Source organism: Vicugna pacos, chromosome 12 (genome assembly GCF_048564905.1).
Source record: "Vicugna pacos chromosome 12, VicPac4, whole genome shotgun sequence".
In the NCBI taxonomy this organism is placed as follows: domain Eukaryota; kingdom Metazoa; phylum Chordata; class Mammalia; order Artiodactyla; family Camelidae; genus Vicugna; species Vicugna pacos.
The window spans coordinates 45,358,837-45,377,743 of record NC_132998.1 but is presented as its reverse complement, the minus strand read 5'-3'; the positions used below and the strand labels follow the sequence as shown (position 1 = coordinate 45,377,743).

The window sequence follows — 18,907 nt, the reverse complement described above, 5'->3', positions numbered from 1 at the left end:
CATCTTTAAAAAGGTTTCTGATCATAGGAGCAATGCATTCATGATGAAGGTAACTTCAGTACCGAAAATGTAAAGAAGTAAGTAAAGTTTCTGTACTCCTACCCGTCGGCAATATTGTTAACTTTGTAATCTATTATAACTTTCCACATTTTGACAAGCATTTTAGGTTGTTGAAAAAATCTGGCTTATTCTCATATATTCCTTTTTCTCCTTAGCTCTGTCTCATAAGCATTTCAAATTTTACTCTGTTGAAAATATTTATCAACCTCTTTTTAGGCCTCTTAGTCTTTTTTATTTATGATTATAAATAATGCTCTATTGAATATCCTTTTTGTGTTGTCTTTTCTTCTGATAATTACAATTGTAGAAATTTCTAAAGTGTAATTACTGGGTCACATAGTAGCATAATATATAACCCCTAACTCATCAAGGACCACAATTCCTTGCTAACAGTTTTCATCATTGTTCATTTGGTAGATAAAGGGCTAAAATTTGAAGTAAAAAATATTCCGGTTCACTTTGATTAAATCAATAATTTAAAACTGTTAAGCTAGTGGAAGCTGAAATGGAAGTTGAGTACATTGGAGACACACAGGATGTGACATTATTTTAATGATTGATATAGGGTGTTTTTTAGTGCCTCTGGTTAGCATAATCTTGGCATCTTTACTAATATGTTTTAAGGTAGTAGAATTTGCCAGAATGAGCTATTATGAATAAAGAACATTGCATGTGGTTTTAAAAAAAGTTTTATTTTCCTATTAATTTAAAAGAATTCTTATTACTTATCATTCTCATATTGGTATAAAATTTTTCTCAGGTTAATAAAACATTGTCATTTCTGTGAAAATTAAATGAACAACAGTAATTTTAGAAAGAGTATGTTTTTTTCAGGTAGAATTACTTAACCTTACAAAAATCTAATAGAGAAGATGCACTTCTCAGATTCTTACTGTTCTCAGTAAACGTGTAATCCCTTCATAACGTCTTTTTAATTTAAATTTTAAGACATATTGTTGGCAAATGAAAAAGAGTAATACTGAATATGTCATTTGAATTTATATTTTTCTGACTCGGAATCCATATTAACATAGAGCTGATTGAAATCTTTCCCCTGTTGGGGGAAAAGTATTGGGGACAAAGGGAGTGTTTGTTGAAGCATTCATTAAACTGAGCAAGATTGTGGGTGGATGTTCAGGGAAGCACATGGTTTGTAAGAGCTGTTAAAAGCACGCTCGGGGCTTACATTTTTATATAACCCCTAACTCTAAATGAGTCGTTTATTTCGTAAAGCAATGTTTGCAAGATCCCAGAGGTGGCATTTGATGCCAGCACAGTTTTAAACCCCTCATGCATCCTGCCACTCACATTATTGGTGGCATCGCCCCACATCCATTCAAAAATAATAAAGCACATAAACTGTAATTTTTTCCTCATAGCCATTATTGTTACTTCAAGTACTTGAAAATAACACAACTATTGCCTTAAAGTATTTTGTGGTTTAGATTGTCACCAATTCAGAATGATTTTCTTCTCTCTCTGTTCCTAAACAGGGAATTTTATGGTACAGATCCAGGACTCTGAAATTTCATTATAAATTATTTGACGATCCAATATATTATGACATGCAGTGGACTTTGATTCCTCCCTTAAGTTAATAGTGAAAGTAGGTATAATTGTATTCAAAAGGTACGGATTAGAAATAATTTTAAAAAAAAGTTACCACCAAGATCTCTCTCTCTCTCTCTTTTTTTTTTTTTTAAAGAGAACAGTCTTTAATCCTTATTTCAGAACTCATTTTTATCTGTAAGAGCCAGGATTTCCTTTTGAAACCCTCATCTCCAATAGCCATTCTACTCTGACTGGTTGACCTGAAAATTATTCATGCGTCCCAGTAGCTGCTTGAAGTACGCAGAAGATGCTTTCATATTTAATATCTATCAAGAAGACTTGTTTGTACTAGTCTGTAGAGGTTTTGTGTGCTTTGAAGGGAACACGTCATTCATCATGGAAAATGGCTGAAGGATGCTTTTTAAGAGCACATAAGACATACGTGTTTAATTGAGTTAAAGGAAAGGAAAAAAGCACACCCTTGACAATAAAAATTACTGTGGCTTAGAAAAAAAAACAGTGTGTAATTTGAGTAGAGAATCATTTTTTTCCATGTAGAACATATTCTAAAGAAGGTCTGTGGTCTGAAAAGCAGCATCCTTTCCAGAAACCAACTACCTGGGGCCCTAGAACCACTTTGGTGACCTGTAAAAGGTGTTTGATTAGGGATTATATACAGTGTCCAGGGTTCACAAAATATCGAGAGCCTGACCTTTAAGAATTGTAATGACCCTTAAATTTCAGAAATGTATAATCAAAATGAACATATATTTAATTGAATGAACACATATTTAATGGAATATCATAACAACTTCATTGTCCATTTAGCCTTCATAGGTTTTTCATTTTATCTGCAAATAATGTTCAGGTTTGATTCCTGAATCTGTACAATGGTTGTTGAGAAATAATAACTAATGGTAAACTATGGGTGTAGTTTCTTTCCATATGTTTTCAAAAGCAAAAGTATAACCTTTTTCAGAAAAAGTCCTAGTTTCTGTGGTATATTGCCATATTTTACTATTTTTGCATGGATATGAGGTAAGACCACCAATAATAAGAATGACTCTGTCCATGAGGGGCTTAAAAGTAAGCTGGCATCAAAAGCTACCCCTGGGAGAGACCAGCAGACAAAGAGATAGATGTCCATTCTTCTCAATTATTCATGCCCACACTTTTCCTTATTACTTGTATGATAATTAAGTGGACCGTTCTTTGAAAGAACAATATTCCCTAATGCTGTTTACGTTCACTAATTGTACTTGTAGTGATTAGAAAGAATAAGGGGGAAACATCTGCTTGGAATATTTTAAATGTTTGGGGCTCAAATTACGTTAAAATATGTCAGTAAAAAAAAAATTATGTCTCATTGTTTTAATCCCAGATTTGTTTGCTTTCTGTAAATACAGCTAGAGCTTCTTGTTTCACTATAAAATCCGTTAGGAATAGTGTAAATGACATTGGGAATTTTCTGTCTCTGGCAGTTTTTTTAAAATCTCAAGCTGTAATCATATTTCCAAGCTTTACAATGTACTAAATGTAACGATTCATTGTATCATGTTACAGTGACTCATCCCCAAATCAGAAATAGTGGTATGTGGTAATTTTGGAAAACAAACAAACAAACAAACAGAAAAAACCTCTTGATCCACTTTGGGTTTTTTTTTAAAACTCTTTTGTTAAGCTTTCTAGGAATTCCTGCTTTGTTCTTCAGGGGATCCCTTAATTAGAAGGCAGACATTTTAGTGATTCCTAAACCACTGTGGACCCGAGGGTGTAATACACATGGACCCTGCAGTCCTCACAGGTTTCTTGCCTCCAAAGGATTTATCTTTCTAGATTAGAAAACTACCAAACTGCATGGAGGCAGCAAAGTCTTTTGATTTTGGAACTTACTGCAGGCAGTTAATTTAGCGGGAAAGTTTTGATACCTGAATTGCTATGAATACAAAATGTTCATGAATTTTAGAAGGTGCTCCTGTAATTTTATGCAGAGATCCAAAGAGCAGAAATAAAACTATGAGTCAGTAATTTCCAGGCAACACTGTGCAGGGCATGAGAGAAAATTTTAACTGCAATTGCCTTTCTCGGTCCTCCAGTGCTCACTGTTATTAAAGCCATAGGTCTCTGGGTCTTCCTGGCTCGTGGGCACACATTATTCTGTGACCAGGCACGCTTGTTACTGTTGGAAGTGCAGCTTGTCTGCCTCCTGCTGTGTCCTGCTGGCCTGTCCCTGCAGGCAGTGATGGGGTGTGAGGGAGCTGGAGGGTGGTCCTGTCTGTGTGGCTTTCACCCTGGTGCCTGCCGGTTTCTCAGCCTCCAGATATTGAGCACTTGGTCCTTAATGATGTTTGTTCACATCTTTACAGTTCTGCGGGAGTGATTCGGTCACTCACTGCGCTGCAGTCTTGGGGAAGGATCAGGACAGCTTTCCTTCACCGCTTTATCCTTTGAATAACCAAGGATGGCATGTAACTGTAATCCCGTTCCTTTCTAAATCTCCTCTACAGATTTTAGTAGGGTCTTTTGTTAGCTTTACAGCAACACAGTGAGCTAGGCGGTGGGACAGCTATTATCTCATTTTCGACATGGGAATCTAAACATCATTAGAAGTTACACAGCTTGAACTCACATTTCTTACCCTGTCTTGTGTCTGCCCAGTGAGAAAGAAATTATGGCTAATCAGCCTCTTCTGGGGAGATGCAAAGTGTATCTTCCTAGGAAGATCTCAAGCGAAGCCCAAAGACCTCATAGGAAATACTGCAAGTGCAAAGTCGGGATCTAACTCCAGAATTCTCTAGGGAGCGGGAGTTAAATGTCTTCAGGTTATTTCTTTTACCATGGGGATTCCTGCGGGAGCAGTGAATGTAGGCTATCCTTTACCTTGGAGTTCTGTATGTCACATGGAAGGAATGTTTACCTTCCACGGTGATGGACGTTCTCTTCCTTCATTAGCTGTTTAAGGATTTCTCAGCACTGTGATGCCTTCCCTTCCACACACACACACACGCACAGAGGAATCACTGCTGCCTCTGTTTTCCTTCTTCCCTCTTAAGATTCTCTTTGGAAAGGTTACTTTCTAGGAAGAAGTCCTGATTCACAGCTGGGTGGGTGGTATTAAGACCCCCCCTTCACTCTGGGAAGAGTTGGAGCAGGTTTCAAAGGGTGGTAACATTTGATCTTGTATTTGAAGGTTGAGGATGGACATTAACCAGCACACTACTTAGTATTTCAACAAAATTTCCTCCCTTCTGCCGGTCAAATGATTTTTTTTATGTTATTATAACTATAGAAAAAAAGTGTTTTTTTCACTATGACTTCAGAAAAAGAGCCCCAGTGCCTTCACTACTCCAGAAGGAAAACCTTCATTTAATATAGAATAATCATTAGGATAGCAACCAGAGAGGTGGTCATTTGGAACGCTGCAGAAACGGTTCTGCTCTAGCTCATACACACCTAACTCCTCTCTGGAGATTTGTTGCTTCCCTTCTCACATGTTTCACTTCATATATGTGTACAATCACAAATACTTTCCATTCTGGAACCCCTCCTTTCTGCTTTTCTTTAGGACCATTACATGGCATCTTCCAGGGTTCCTTCCGAAGTTGCTTCTTCCAATCTTTTCAATGTTTAGATTAACACCTGCATTTTTAAAGACACCAGACTTTATTAGTGACGAACGGATAGCATTTTCTTATTTTATGCTACTGATTACCAGTTGGTCCCTCTTTAATATTGGCAATTGGCCTTGAATTTCTCGTTCCTAATCTGCACTCTCTCCCTGGATCATATACTTGCTGCTATGTTATTCTTAATTCCCAAGGTCTATGTAGAGGTATATCCAAGCCTACGCAGGCCTTTCTCACAGGGATGAAAGATGACATACAAATTCATACTGCCCCTGTTCTTCAGAAAATTTACACAGATATTTAAAGTTTCGTGTAACAGCTGAGAAAGCTGGTGTTCTTAAAGCTGTTTCATTTTTCCCCTGGAGGATGGCTACCTGTATTTGTAGGCCTCTAGACGTTACTAAATTATAAGAATGGAATCGATATGTTTCTATGTTGCTACTATATGTATATAGTACTAATTGCTAGTACTATTTTTTTTAGGAAATAAAAAAAAATTATCAGGGCATCTTCTTTTAAGAATAGAGATTGCAAACTTAACCAGCTTCTGAGAAGTGTGAGATGTTCCCTTTCCCTCCAGTAACACTCCTACCGGAAAATGCTGGGCTCTTGGTCCCATGTGCACACAGTGAGTTAGTCACATTCTAGGCCACCAGGAAACTCAACTCACATTCCACACACTAAGGGCTAACTCATTTGGATTATTGTTGGAAACACTCAGCAGTCTCTCTTCACTGTGAGGAGGCAGTGTGTGGATACTGATGTACTAACACCTTGGATTTGCGGTCTGTAAAATGCAAGAGCCACTTCTTTAGCAATGTGCCCTTCTAGATGCAGAGCTCTTCGTATGGGCGATGTTATGGGTTTAAGGATTTGGATCTGTCAAGCGTATTGTTCTAATTGTATATTTCAGGAACAGTTGGCTTCACTCATTAACGTTATCTCTTCTGGCCCATGTTGGCTTTTGATTTGTCATCTCTTCTGAGTGTCCTCTCCATCTGTTTATCCTCAGCATCCTGACAGTGCTGCTAAAATAGGTGATTTTTAGTGGCTGTAATATTCATATTGTAGTTCAGTATTTAGTGATGATTTTTACACGTTTTCAAAATGTTAACAATTAAAACAAACTGATGAAGTGAAATCATATACATGGTTATTTTGAAAGATTAACAGAAAAATTGGTTAAAAGGACCTGAAAGGGTTATCTGCGTCCGCTTGCTGCCTTTATGTAGGTTTAGTGCTGAACAGGAGTAGTAACACCATCAACAGCAACAACATAGCGGCATCTCCGTAGTTTTTTTTTTTCCAGATTAGAAAATGCTTTTGCGTGCATTTTATGTAATTACACGAGGTCCACAGATGCTGATGTAGCCTTTTCCTCCCTCTTAAAATATGACAAAAAGAAGAGAAATATTACAAAATATTTTATTACAAAATAAAATATTGCATGGGCAGGCTAGACATGGTGGAAATTGGTGATCACAGCTGACCCCACTTCTAACAGCATTTTCTACCTGACGGAATGTGAGAATACAATTCAGCGCCTCAAAGGTCTAATATTTACGTGGAGGGTGTGTGTTGTGGCCTCACGTTGGCAGTGACCACGTCTACTTCATTTTCAGTTTTCTCAGCATCAGTGCTGTGCCACCACCACTTGGTATTATTTGTGAGAACAGGAGGGTAGGGTTTAGAAAATCCATAAGTTGTACAGTATCTAAATTTCCAAACTACAAAACATTTAAAGAGTTCTGTGTCCAGAAAATGCACTGAGTGGTTATTTTTGTTAGGTGATACTTCGTACAAGGAGCTGATGTGAGAATTTATTCATTTATTTATATACAGATAAATACATAGATAAAAGCTAAGCCCTTGTCATGTGTATAACACTTGTTTCATACTCTGGAGGCAAGAAGGAAACCTAAGAGGAAGTTGAGTGGGAAGAAGGGATGGACACCACTTCTGTTGTATGTGCGCACATATCTTCACGTGTTCATGGGGGTGAGAAATCACATGGATGGTCATGAAAACAACGGAAGAGGGGACAGTGGGAAGGAATTCCCAGAGTGGAGAGGCACATTGATTGTGAAGATAAGATTGTTCATGGGATGTTTAATTGGTACATTTTATTACACACAGAGACTGGCAAAGGTGTTACCTTGATACTTTAAAAAAAAGGTTTATTTGCCTATGGTAGAAGCCTGTTTCTCTTAAAAAGTAATTTGGTGATGCATTTTTGGTTCCTTTTTGCAGATGTTATGCTTCTCACTGAAACAATGATTGCTGCTAGTAACGATTTAAATGCCAAGTGTGTGCGCCTTTAGTGCCCTTCCCAGAAACTACAGTCATCCCTCCGTGATTTTGCCATGTCATGAAGTGGGCAACCACTTCAGCCTCAGTTAGACACCATCCGTCCAGCAGATTTAAGGGTTACAATTCAATGTGGGATTTGAATTGTAATTATTCATCACAGTGGAAAATTATCTTTTCTAATCAATCTGTCTTTATTATCACTTTCATCATAATTCTCACTGCTTTGTTTTCGTATAAGGTTGCCATTACCACCTGGTGCGTTTTCAGGACTCTGGAAGAATCAGGAAGCATTCAAGCATTTATACTTTGAAAAATTTCCTGTAAGAACTTAATTATACGTTTTGCTTTTACCATCTTATGCACTTCTTTGTAGTTCTTGCCTATTAAATTCTATAACTCGCTCTTAGAATTTCTAGAGCACAAAGCAGCTTTTTAAAGATTATCTGGACCAGTTTCACGATCTCAGGGACGAGAATGCCCAAACCTCAGATGTCCAAATAAGTCATTTTTGTATTTATTTATCCGTCTCTGGACACTGAAAGTTCTCAGTTTCTCTTAGCAGCTTCTCTTGAAATTTAACAGCTGTTCATATCAGGAAAGTTTTCACTAAGTTAAAACTTTGGGGGCTTTCTGTATGAGTTCCTGCATTGGATTCCTCCGCACAGACTGAGAACACCTGATCAAAACTGGATGCTGTCATGAGAACCTCTTTACCTCCTCTACTCCTGTTTATGTGAGCAAAATTTGGCTTGCCAGAACTGTATTTTTTTTTATCCCTTTGCCTATTTTTGATGTTCTTTCCTGAGCATTTGCTGAGCTCTTTTTGTTTTAAAATTCCATTTTAAAATACAGGTACAATATAGAGATAGTGTTCTCATCACCCAACCTCCAGTGCCCTGGATAACAGAAAGTGTCTTCCTGTGTTCTTTTTGGCTATTTCCCCATTACTCTGATTCATGTAGTGAATCTAAACTCTGTCTTGTCACGCTGATCTCAGCCCTCTCATCTAAGGGCTTATTAACAACACGGAAGGGTTGAGTAACTTGCCCACAGCTTAGAAATAACAGAGCTGACATTTGGACCCCATATAGTCTGGCTCCAGTATCCACACCATATCGAGATTGTCTCTCTGACAGTAATTGCAGGAAGAGCTGCCGATTATTGAGGGCTCGTGTTGGGCCAGGGTCTGCCCTCCTTATATGCCCCATGCCATGTATGCTTCTCATAGCCTTATTGCGAGGTTCATCACCCTCTTTAATAGATGAGCATACTGAGTCTCAGAAAGATTAAGAAACAGAAATAGTGACTCACTTGGATTTGTCCTGAAGCCCATGCTTATAACATAGGTATTAACGTGACTCTGAAGCATTTGGGGAAATAATACTTCTTTTTACTCCTCATTCTTGATTCTTCATTAAATTGTGATTTCTGAATCAGTGAAGACGTGCTGCTTCTCTGAGTTGATTAAAAGTTATATTTTATACTTACTATCTAACTATATTTCACTGAAGCTCGAGTCCAATCCAAATGAGCAAACTAGTGGTCTCTTTTGTAATTATCCACAGAGAGCTTTAAAGCTTTAAAAAATTAAGACAATTAAAGAAGAAATCTAGCAAAGAATTGCTTTGCAATACCCAAGTATATTGCAAATATTGAGCTATTACTTCTCCATTAAAAAAAGAAATTGGGTTCATAAACTTTATAACTCTAGGTTCAAACACTTAGCTTGAACATATATAAGAACACTTTAATTTATTCCTGGTTGTTGGAGGAGTGAAGAGATTCTAGTAAGCTTTCAAAATCAAAAGCAACTTAATTCCATGGGCTAGTTATAAAAAAAGTCAAATACATACAGTAAACCCCTTTCTATCACATTTTATATTTTACCAAGCTTAAAATGATTGCATTACCTAATGCTACATGCAAACCAGACATTATTTCTTCTTATTTTCAGGGATACTATGACACCATGGACGCTGGATACATGGATGAAGAAGGCTATGTGTATGTCATGTCTCGGGTTGATGACGTGATAAACGTTGCAGGTCACAGGATTTCTGCAGGTTCCATCGAAGAGGTATTGATAAATACTGGCCTTTTCTTCCAGGTGTTTAGGCACAGATCTGAGCTGAAGTCAGTAATAATGAGGTTAAGTCACTGCACCTGGAGAATTGCCAGGCCCTTCATCTGCAGCTTGGCTACAGCGGTTATGCTGGTCTCTCTCACCTCACTTTTCTCCCGTGTGGATTTTCATACTCCCCACATTCCCCCCGATTCCTACCTGGGTGATGGTGAGGAATGTTAGGCACTTACCTTTTATTGGTTATTTATGGGAGAGTTTACAGACGTTTGCTTCCTGATACTTGCTACTTGATTGCTTCTAGCTTCTTGATTTGCTCCTCCTTTATAACTAGGTTTGCATGTAAAGTGGTGTGAGATTGAACATTTTATTGTACTCTTAAATCCGGAGAATTTTCTTCCAGTGTAAATTACACAAATTTCCCAGAAGAGTTTTTAAAAAATGTTTCCAACTTTTTGCCTTTAAATAGAGTAAAATTCACTTTTTTGTTGTTGTATAATACTATGAGTTTTTAACTTGTAGTATAGATTCTTGTAATCATCACCAACAGACAGGGTACAGAAAAATTTCAACACTGCCAAAGAATTTCCTCATAATATCACCTTTGTATTCGGACCCTCCCCTCATCCCTAACCCCTGGTAGCTACTAATTTTTTTCCTTTGTCATATTTTTGCCTTCTCTGCAATGGCATATAAATGGAATAATACGGTATGTAACCTTTGAGACTAGGATATTTCATTTAGGAAAACGTGTCTGAGATCCATTCAAGTTGTGTATATCAATAATTTGTCCTGTTATGTTGCTGTGCAATATTCCATTGTGTAGATGTACTAACCAGTTTATGTTTCCTTCACCCATTAAAGGATATTTGGCTTGCTTCTAGTTAGAGGCAATTATAAATAATGCTGTTATACACATTCAAGTACAGGTTTTTATGCAAAAATTAGTTTTCATTTCTCTAGGATAAAAACCTGTAGTGAGTTTGCTGGGTTATATGGTAAGCACATGCTTAGGCTTATAGAAGTTGCCAGGCTGTATTCTAGTAGCCATGTCATTTTTCATTCCCACCAGCAATGTTTGAGGAGTCCTGTTTCTTCTCATCTTCATCAGCACTTGGAATTGTCATTATTTTTATTTAAATCACTCTAATAGGTGTGTAATGCTATCCCGTTGTGCTTTTAATTTGCTAGTCTGTAATGACTAATGATGTTGGACATCTTTTCTCATGTTTATTTACTATCCGTATTATCTCCTTTAGTGAAATATCTGTTAAAATCTACTATTTTTTTATTATTCAGTTTTGAAAGTTCTTTAGATATTCTGGATACAAGGCCTTTGTCTGATATGCAATTTGCAAATATGTATTTCCTTCCAGTCTGTGACTGGTTTTCTCATTCTCTTGAAAGTGTTTTTTATAAAGCAAAAGTGTGTTTAGTGTGTTTCACATTGATGAAGTTTAATTCACATTTTTTTTTCTTATAGATCATGATTTTGGTGTTTAAGAATTTGTTCTTAACACAAGGTCATAAATATTTTCTCCTTTGTTTTCACCTAACAGTTTTATAGTTTTACATTTAGTTTTATTATTTTGTATTTCATATCAGTTTACATTTATATTTTGAGGGTTTGGTTTTTTTTTTTTTGCATGTGGTGCACGATGTACGTTGAGGATTTTTTTTAATATGGATGCCAGTTCTTCCAAGTGTCATTTGTTGCAAAGGTTGGCCTTTCTCCATTGAATTGCCTTTGCACCTTCCTCAAAAATTAGCTGACAATATTTGATATTTCTAGAGTATCTCTTCTGTTTCATTGATCTGTGTGTTTATCTTTTCACCAATACTATTCTGTCCTGATACTGTAGCTTTATAGAATGTATTAAAGTTAAATAGTGTCCACTCTTTTTGAAATTGTTCCACTTTTTCAAAATTGTTGTAGATGTGCTCGCTTCAGCAGCACGTGTAACAGTGTTGTAGATGTTCTGGTTTCTTTACTTCTCCGTAGATATCTTAGAATGAACTTTTATTTAGATAAAATAAATCCTGCATGTGTTTTGATTGGGATTTTATTAAATCTATAGATTGATTTGAGAAAAATTGATATCTGAACTATACTGAACTGTCCAGTCCCTGAACTTTGTACGTCTCTCCATTTATTTAGGTTTTTCTGGTATGTTTCACTGACATTTTATACTTTTGCGTATACAGATTCTGAACATATTTTGTTAGATTTATACCTAAGTATTTAATTTTTTTAGCTACTGTAAGTAGACTTTTTTTAAAATTTTGGTTTGGTTTTCGAATTTTTATTGCTAGTGAATAGAAATACTATTGATTTTTATGAACTAATAAGTACCCTCTGATCTTATTAAATTGACTTAGGAGTTGGGGTGTGTGTGTGTGTAGATTCTTTGGGATTTCCTATGTAGACAGTCAAGTTGTCTGTGGATAGAGATAATTTTATTGCTTCCTTTTTGATCTGTCTTTTATTTATCTTTCTTATCTTACTAAATTGGCTAAAACTTCCAGTATGATTGAAAGTGACAAAAGCAGGCACCCTTGTCTTGTTCCTGATCTAAGGGAAACGTAGTCAATATCTTACCATTAAGAATGACGTTACCTATAGTTGTTTCTGCAGATGATACTAAATGAGGAAGTTCCCTTCTAGTCCTCATTTACTGAGTTTTAAAAAAAAATTTTTCTTGAATGAATGTAAAATTTTGTCAGATACTTTTTTTTGCCTCTATTGATGTGACCATGTGGGTTTTCTTTTTAAGCTTGTTAATATGGTAAATCATATTAATTGATTTTCAGCTGTTGGCCCAAGCTTGCACTGCTTGGAGTAATCCTCATTTTTTTGCAGTGTATTATTGTTTTAGTATATTGACTTTTTAAAAGCATCTATGGTAATTTTTCTTGATCTGAAGTTGGCTTTGTGTGGTAATCATACAGCCATTCTAGGTTTTCTTAAACAGTGTTTGTGTCATTTATCTTCTTCATTCATTCCAAGAGTGCTTGCCCATACTTTTTGGATCACAGTTACTGTGGGGTTTTTAGTATTTAACTTTGTTAATTTTCCTGAGTGTGCAGTTGAGGAGTTCTGGGTCAAAGACTTGTATCTTAGTAACAAGTGTGCCATTGCTCTCTTAGCCCAGGTCTTACCCCTCGGTGACGCAGAGAGAGCAGATGGGAAATTCCCTACGTAAGTAGCCAGACACATCATAGATGAGAGACAAGGAAAATTATTTTTCTCTGCTTATAAAGAGGAAGGAGACAGCTCTCTTTTACCCCTCCTAAAGAGGTCTCCTCGGAAACATAGTGGCCTGCAGCCAAATTCCAACTCTGGTGTGTATATAACATCTCTCTGATGTATGTCTCAACTCTTACAACCTAGTAATGCTTCCTAGTTCTAAGGCTTTATCTTTTTTGACATGTAAATACCTAGGAAGGTAGGGAGCGAGTCTCTCCAGCACCTTCTGAGTTTCACCTAGGGATCTATCTAGTCTAGGCTGTAATCATTTGACCCTTCCAGAGAAATTAGAAAATTTTATTATCCTGTCATATCAGAGCAATTAACTAAGCAAATAGCTATAGATCAAATTCTTACGGCATTTGAAGAATCTCAGGAGAATAGGGACTTTTACAGCAGCAATAAGAAATCTAGAAAAGTTTTATTCCCCTGCAGATGTAATAGCTACATCAAAATATTTGTCTGATAATTCTAACATTTGGATCATTTGGGCTTAGCACCTGTTGATTATCTTTTTTCTTAAGAGTCGTTTAGGTTTTGTTTTTCCTTTTTGTGTCCAGCAAGTTTACATTTTATCCTGGATATTTTGACTATTACATTACGAGATTCTGGATCCTTTTTAAATTATCTGGATTTATCTTCATGTGGTTGTTTATTTTAGCAAGTGGCCAACCTGCTTCAGACCGGACCACATGGCCTCACCCACTTTCTGTGGACTGTGGTTCCAATGTTAATTTTGTTTTCAAAATCTTTGCGGTGCTATTCTGGTCTATCTCACTTGTGTTTCTCCCAGAGGCCAATCTGAAACTCCAGTTAAGTGCTAAAAATCTTTGTTGTGTTGATTCTGGTTGGATTCATGCGTGCACAACTTCCAGGTGGCTCAGGACTTCATACACAGATTTAAATTATCCTCTTCTCCAGCTCCTTCCTCTCTGAGATCTACTCTTCACTTTTTGATCCCCAGGGCTCCCCGTTACTGCTCTTCTCAGTGGGAAGTCAGGGCTTTAGTCTCCCGGTACCCCTCCAGGGGTCAGTCCTTCCAGGCTGACCTGCACAGTGTTCCTGGGGAAGGGAAGGGACTGTCTCCTTGCTAACACTTGTACAGGGCAGGGCAAGTCAACAGGGAACCACTCTCAAGGACTAGATGGCTGCTGGTGGGGAGGGCAGGTGACACTGTCTCTTTCCAAGCTCTCTTGGTGTAGAGTTGGGAGAACCGAGGGCTCCACCCCCAGGAGGCCACACAGTGACTGGAGGGAAGGTTAAGAACTCAGCTCTTTAGCTGGCATTTACCTGGTGTCATGCGGGGAGAATCACGAGGTTGCTACAGCTCCAAGGGAAAGAGGGGCACTTCTACTCTGTTGGTTTCATCTGGAGTGGGGAGGATGACATCAAAGTGATGCTGCCTCCCAGCTTCTCTGCTCCTTTTCCTGGACCTCTGGGTAGACACAGCAGCCATTTCTTGGGGCTTTTCCTGCCCGCACTTATTGGCAGTTACTTTGGACTGCCCTGGAACCCAGGCAGTGAATGGATAAATGAAAGAAAATGCTTAAGGTAGTATGATTGATAATGCAGTGGGATCAAACAATTGCAGAATCACAGTTTAATTCCCTTTTCTCTAATTAAAAGTGGTCACCTTGTCTAAAGGTTGTCTTTATCTTCAGCCCAAAATTAATGACTTAACACTTCTTGTCACGTAGGCTTTTTTTTTTTTAGTGACAGTTATTGAGTAAAAGGGAAGAATTTTATAAAATATTTTGAAACACATGACTGTTGCTTGCTACTATAATATTATCTTTTTAAACAACTGAATTTTGTGATAACCTGAAATTAAAATTCATGCTTCATGTATTTTGGTGTGTTGACAAAAGGTGGTTCTGGGTGCATGAACTTTTAATTTCTTGCTTGTAGGAGATTACCCCCAATATTTACCTGCATTTGTGGCAGACTCAGCTAATCAAAATATGGAGATTACATGTGCACAGCTCTTATTATCAGTCAAAATTCTTAGTTCTCTTTTTTTGTTTTTAGAGTGAGAAGAAAAGCGTCAACCTATTCAAATATATACTGTGCTTTAACATGTTCCTACTGACGTCCTTTTCACCATATGTAACAGCAGAGGGAGGCAGGCAGCAGACAGGCAGTTAAAATGGCAAAGTTGAAAAAAAAAAATTTGTGCCAGAATCCATGGCACCTATCAGGAATTTTGTCTCTGGGTCTTAGAGTACCAGCACATAAGAGAACAACTCTCAGCCTTCAAGCTTTCTTGAAGTAAAAGCCTCCCTTTATATGAATTAAATGATTAACTCTTTATTGTATATTTATGTCTAATAAGGAAATTCATATCTCATTTTGTACCAGGTTTGTCTTTTCCATATTGGAATCTGTTAGGGGATTGTGAGCCAGCATTTACCAGTATGATATGGAAAAGTTCCCAACTCCTAGCAAAATTGCTTAACAAATTGGTAATTCATATTTATATTGATGGCATAACCAGTTTTTACTAAAGTGCCCAGACCTTATTTTATATGTTAATGCTTTATCAGGATTCTCAGTAACGAATGCTGGGCTCCACTTTGACTTTTTGAAATGGGACTTGAGATTGTGTACTCCATTGAGAGTCTTATTTGTGGAAAATAAAAATAGACTGAATGTTGTTTATATATATAGTGAAAATATCTGAGCTTTTTCAGATAATATCTGAGCTTTTCCCAAAGTAAGACTTGTGGATTTATTACCTTACATAAGACCAATTCAAGGAGAAACTATTAAAATTACTACATTAAAACCATTGCAGGAAACTCCATGTTCGGTTCTCAACATAAGAAAATGGAGTCCTAGCATGAATGTTAAGTCCTTTTATAAATTTAAGAGGACAATATCCTTGAAGATCCCAACACACGTGAGAGCCTTCTGTAAATATTAACCATCAAATCTAGTTGAGCAGTTGGTTAATCGTTGAAAGCCTAGCATCTAGCTAGGCACTTGGGACACTTTGGTGGATGTTCAGGATATTCTTAAGAAAATTGTGCCCCAGGCCTGCCAGTTCCAGTCTTGTGAGCCAAAATCACTAGAGGTCTGTGTGGTCCTTTTGCTTAGTTCTCTTTCGCTGTTGCAGGCAGATCTTTTCATACAAAGACACCTTCAAGGGACAAGTTGGGCTCCCTGATTTCATTCTTTCACTAGTAGCTTAAGTTTTAGTTTGTTAAGGAATCCTACTAGTATCCTTGGGAACTTGGAAATCTGGTGTTAAAATACTGCACTGACAGCTAGGGCAGTGTTCTCGTGCAGTTTGCTCTTTTGAAGGTTGTTCTGAACAGTGCATCACTGTTTTCCAACTTAGTTATTTTGCTCGCTGTTTTAGGAGTGCTTTCTTCAAGATTGAATATATTTCCATAAAGTGTGCATTCAACAAAGATACCGTGCAATTTCGTTTCTACCCAATGTTAAATGACTACTGGATTTAAACAGTTATAAAATTGCTGAATGTTTTCCTGGGCACTGATATGAATATTGATGGAGATGTGGAATCTGACAGTTTCTTAGATGACTCCAATGTCAGAGGAAATAAAACAACATTCCTCCTCTTCCCAGTGCAGAGACAATCTCCCACTGCAGAGTGGCTTCTTTACAGCTTAGGAGGGCACTTGATTTAAACTAATTTTTCTGAAATTTGCATAGTTAAAAGATAATTAAGAAACCTGTGTAATTCAGCCCACTAAAGCCATGAAAATATTAAAATCCATTAGAATTTACACAAAAATGGCAATACTTCAGAAACAATGAATGACAGATATTTGCCAGGCCTGTCACCATACCATTTATATACTCACTTTTGGGGAAACAATGATCTTTTAAGTTGTATCACTTCTTTGGGTGCTTGAATACCAGTTAACCACAGATGCTTCATGGATTTCAGATGGAAGGAATGTATGAATGTGGCTTTTGATTTCTCCCTGTAGGACATTTGGTTGGCTTCTGTCCCTCATATGTTGCCAAGACATATTTTAATGCTTTCCTTTTTAACAATTCAGTTATTGGACTCCTTATTTGGCATGCAAATGTTGTTTGTGGAGCCAATATAGAAGGCTGCTTCCCTTCCTTTATGGCATCTTTTTAACGCTGATAAATTAATATAATGTTTTATCCGCTATAATGATGAACTTCATTTACAGATGGCCCAGCATTCTGGAAATGATCTGTCCCTCACAAATTTTTAAGAATTTATCTTCAGTTGGCAAAAATGGGAAACTTGGATATTATACAGAATTGTGTAATGTATTTCTTCTGATTTTAAAATACTCTCTGCCCTTATAGAACACCAGTTAGCATTTTCCCATCCACTTCTAAGAACACTAAAACCGAGGATGGAAACATGGCAAAATTAAAATAACAAGGTGAAAACATGGCAAACTAGAAGTTCTGATGCTCAATTCAGTTAAAAGTATAGTCATACTGGTTAGCGGACAAAATACCTGGACATACTTTTTTTTTTTTTAAACAGTGATTGGAACAGATACCTTGGCACTTAAAAAACTCAAATTTAGAAGGCATGTGGCACCAGAAAGAACTTTAATAAATGGGTTTTTGACGATTAAAACTCTGGTTAGCCGGGTACAAGTGTTTTTCTCTACTAATTAAGGGAATATTAAATCAGAATTAAAGAATTGAACCCACCAAGTCTGTGTCCTATCTGCTGTAGACAAGGTCTTCTCTCACATGGACTGGCTTGGCGTCTGAGTACTAGCTACCAAAACAAATCCCTGACAATTAATTTGTCTCTGCTCTCAACATATGGACCTGAAAAGTAAACAAGACCTTAAGAAATGGGAAAGCTGTTGGAAACATTTTGAGGGTTCACATTGAAGCAGTGAGAGAAGGTGGTATCCTGTGTAGTAATTGTCTGTGTAGTAATTGTTTTGCGGAAGCTTTCAGTCAGACCCAGCTAATGGAAAGAAGGCATGGGCGCGTTTACCTCAGCAGTGAAGTGACTAAAACACATAGTACAAAACCATTTATAGGACATGTATTATTCTCAGCACTGTAGGAGTCAAAAACTATGTGGATGGCAGCCCTGACCACTGAGGACTTCAAGTCTGATGCTCACAGTAGGCTATGGGAGGAATCCTGATTTGCATGCTTCATTAGGGGCAGGGCGAGTTCGTACACTGGTTTGTACCAAACATGTGAGCAGTCTATCGAGTCTTCTAGGAGTTCGGAGAAGAGAAAGCTCATTTGCAACATGACTTAAATTTTTTTTATAGAAAGTTTGGAATTTTTAGTGGCATATCTCAAATTCTGTTTTTCTCCTCCCTCTCTGGCTATGCCTTTTTGGTTGAGTTTGTCAGCTGTTCCTTTTTCATATGGTCATTAGATGTTGGAGTTCTTTACGGCTTTTACCTTTCCTTCTCTCGTCTTTCTCCCTAAATAATTTCATCCATGTCCATAGCTTTCACTATCTTCTGTACATCAGTGACATTCAAATACACATCTCCAAAGTAAGACTCTCCTCAGATCCAAGTGCCTCAACTGGGATGTGTAAAAGGGACGTCAATGGAATAGCTCCAAGATGTAACACATGATCCTTCCTCCCAAGCCTAGCCCACAATCACATTTTCTGGCTTAGAAAATGACACCACTATCCAATAACCTACTCAAGCCAAGAACCACAGGGATCTTTAACTCTTCTGACTTCTTGCTTCATATCTAATTTATCATCAAATTTTGTTCATTTTACCTCTAAAGAAACTGGGATCTTTTTATACCCACTACCATAACCTTAGTCTACTATCATAGCCTCTCGGGTGGTCTCCCTGCGTAAACTGTGACACCCACCTTCAGCAATCCTCTAATCTTCACACTGAGACGAAAGTAAGTTTATGCTTTTCAAAATCCATTCTTCAGTGGAAGAAGTCAGTCTGTAAAGGCTGCATACTGTATGATGTCAACTATGTTAACATTCTGGAAAAGAACTTTGGAGACAGTAAAAAAAAAAAAAAAATCAGTGGTTGTCGGGAGTTACCTGGAAGTGAGGGA

At 37.3% G+C, this 18,907-nt stretch overlaps 1 protein-coding gene and 1 long non-coding RNA gene across 5 annotated transcripts in view; one reads left to right on the top strand and one right to left on the bottom strand.

Moving 5' to 3' along the window:
- ACSS3 (acyl-CoA synthetase short chain family member 3) overlaps window positions 1–18,907 on the top strand; it is a 134,764-nt gene that overhangs the window by 110,700 nt on the left and 5,157 nt on the right. For both annotated transcript variants that reach the window (XM_072973331.1, XM_072973332.1), the window contains 2 exons: window positions 7,786–7,867; window positions 9,502–9,624. In XM_072973331.1, the coding sequence (XP_072829432.1) occupies window positions 7,786–7,867; window positions 9,502–9,624 (205 nt within the window). The remainder of the gene's footprint in view (window positions 1–7,785; window positions 7,868–9,501; window positions 9,625–18,907) is intronic.
- LOC140700233 (uncharacterized) lies at window positions 4,946–18,796 on the bottom strand. Of its 3 annotated transcripts, none has more exons than XR_012078581.1 (6): window positions 18,707–18,796; window positions 17,549–17,671; window positions 8,859–9,124; window positions 6,430–6,621; window positions 6,009–6,265; window positions 4,946–5,250 (listed from the first exon to the last, which is right to left on the bottom strand). It is a non-coding gene; the product is annotated as an uncharacterized lncRNA (long non-coding RNA). The 3 variants fall into 3 exon arrangements; XR_012078583.1 differs by having other exon boundaries at window positions 6,009–6,262; XR_012078584.1 differs by having other exon boundaries at window positions 9,036–9,124.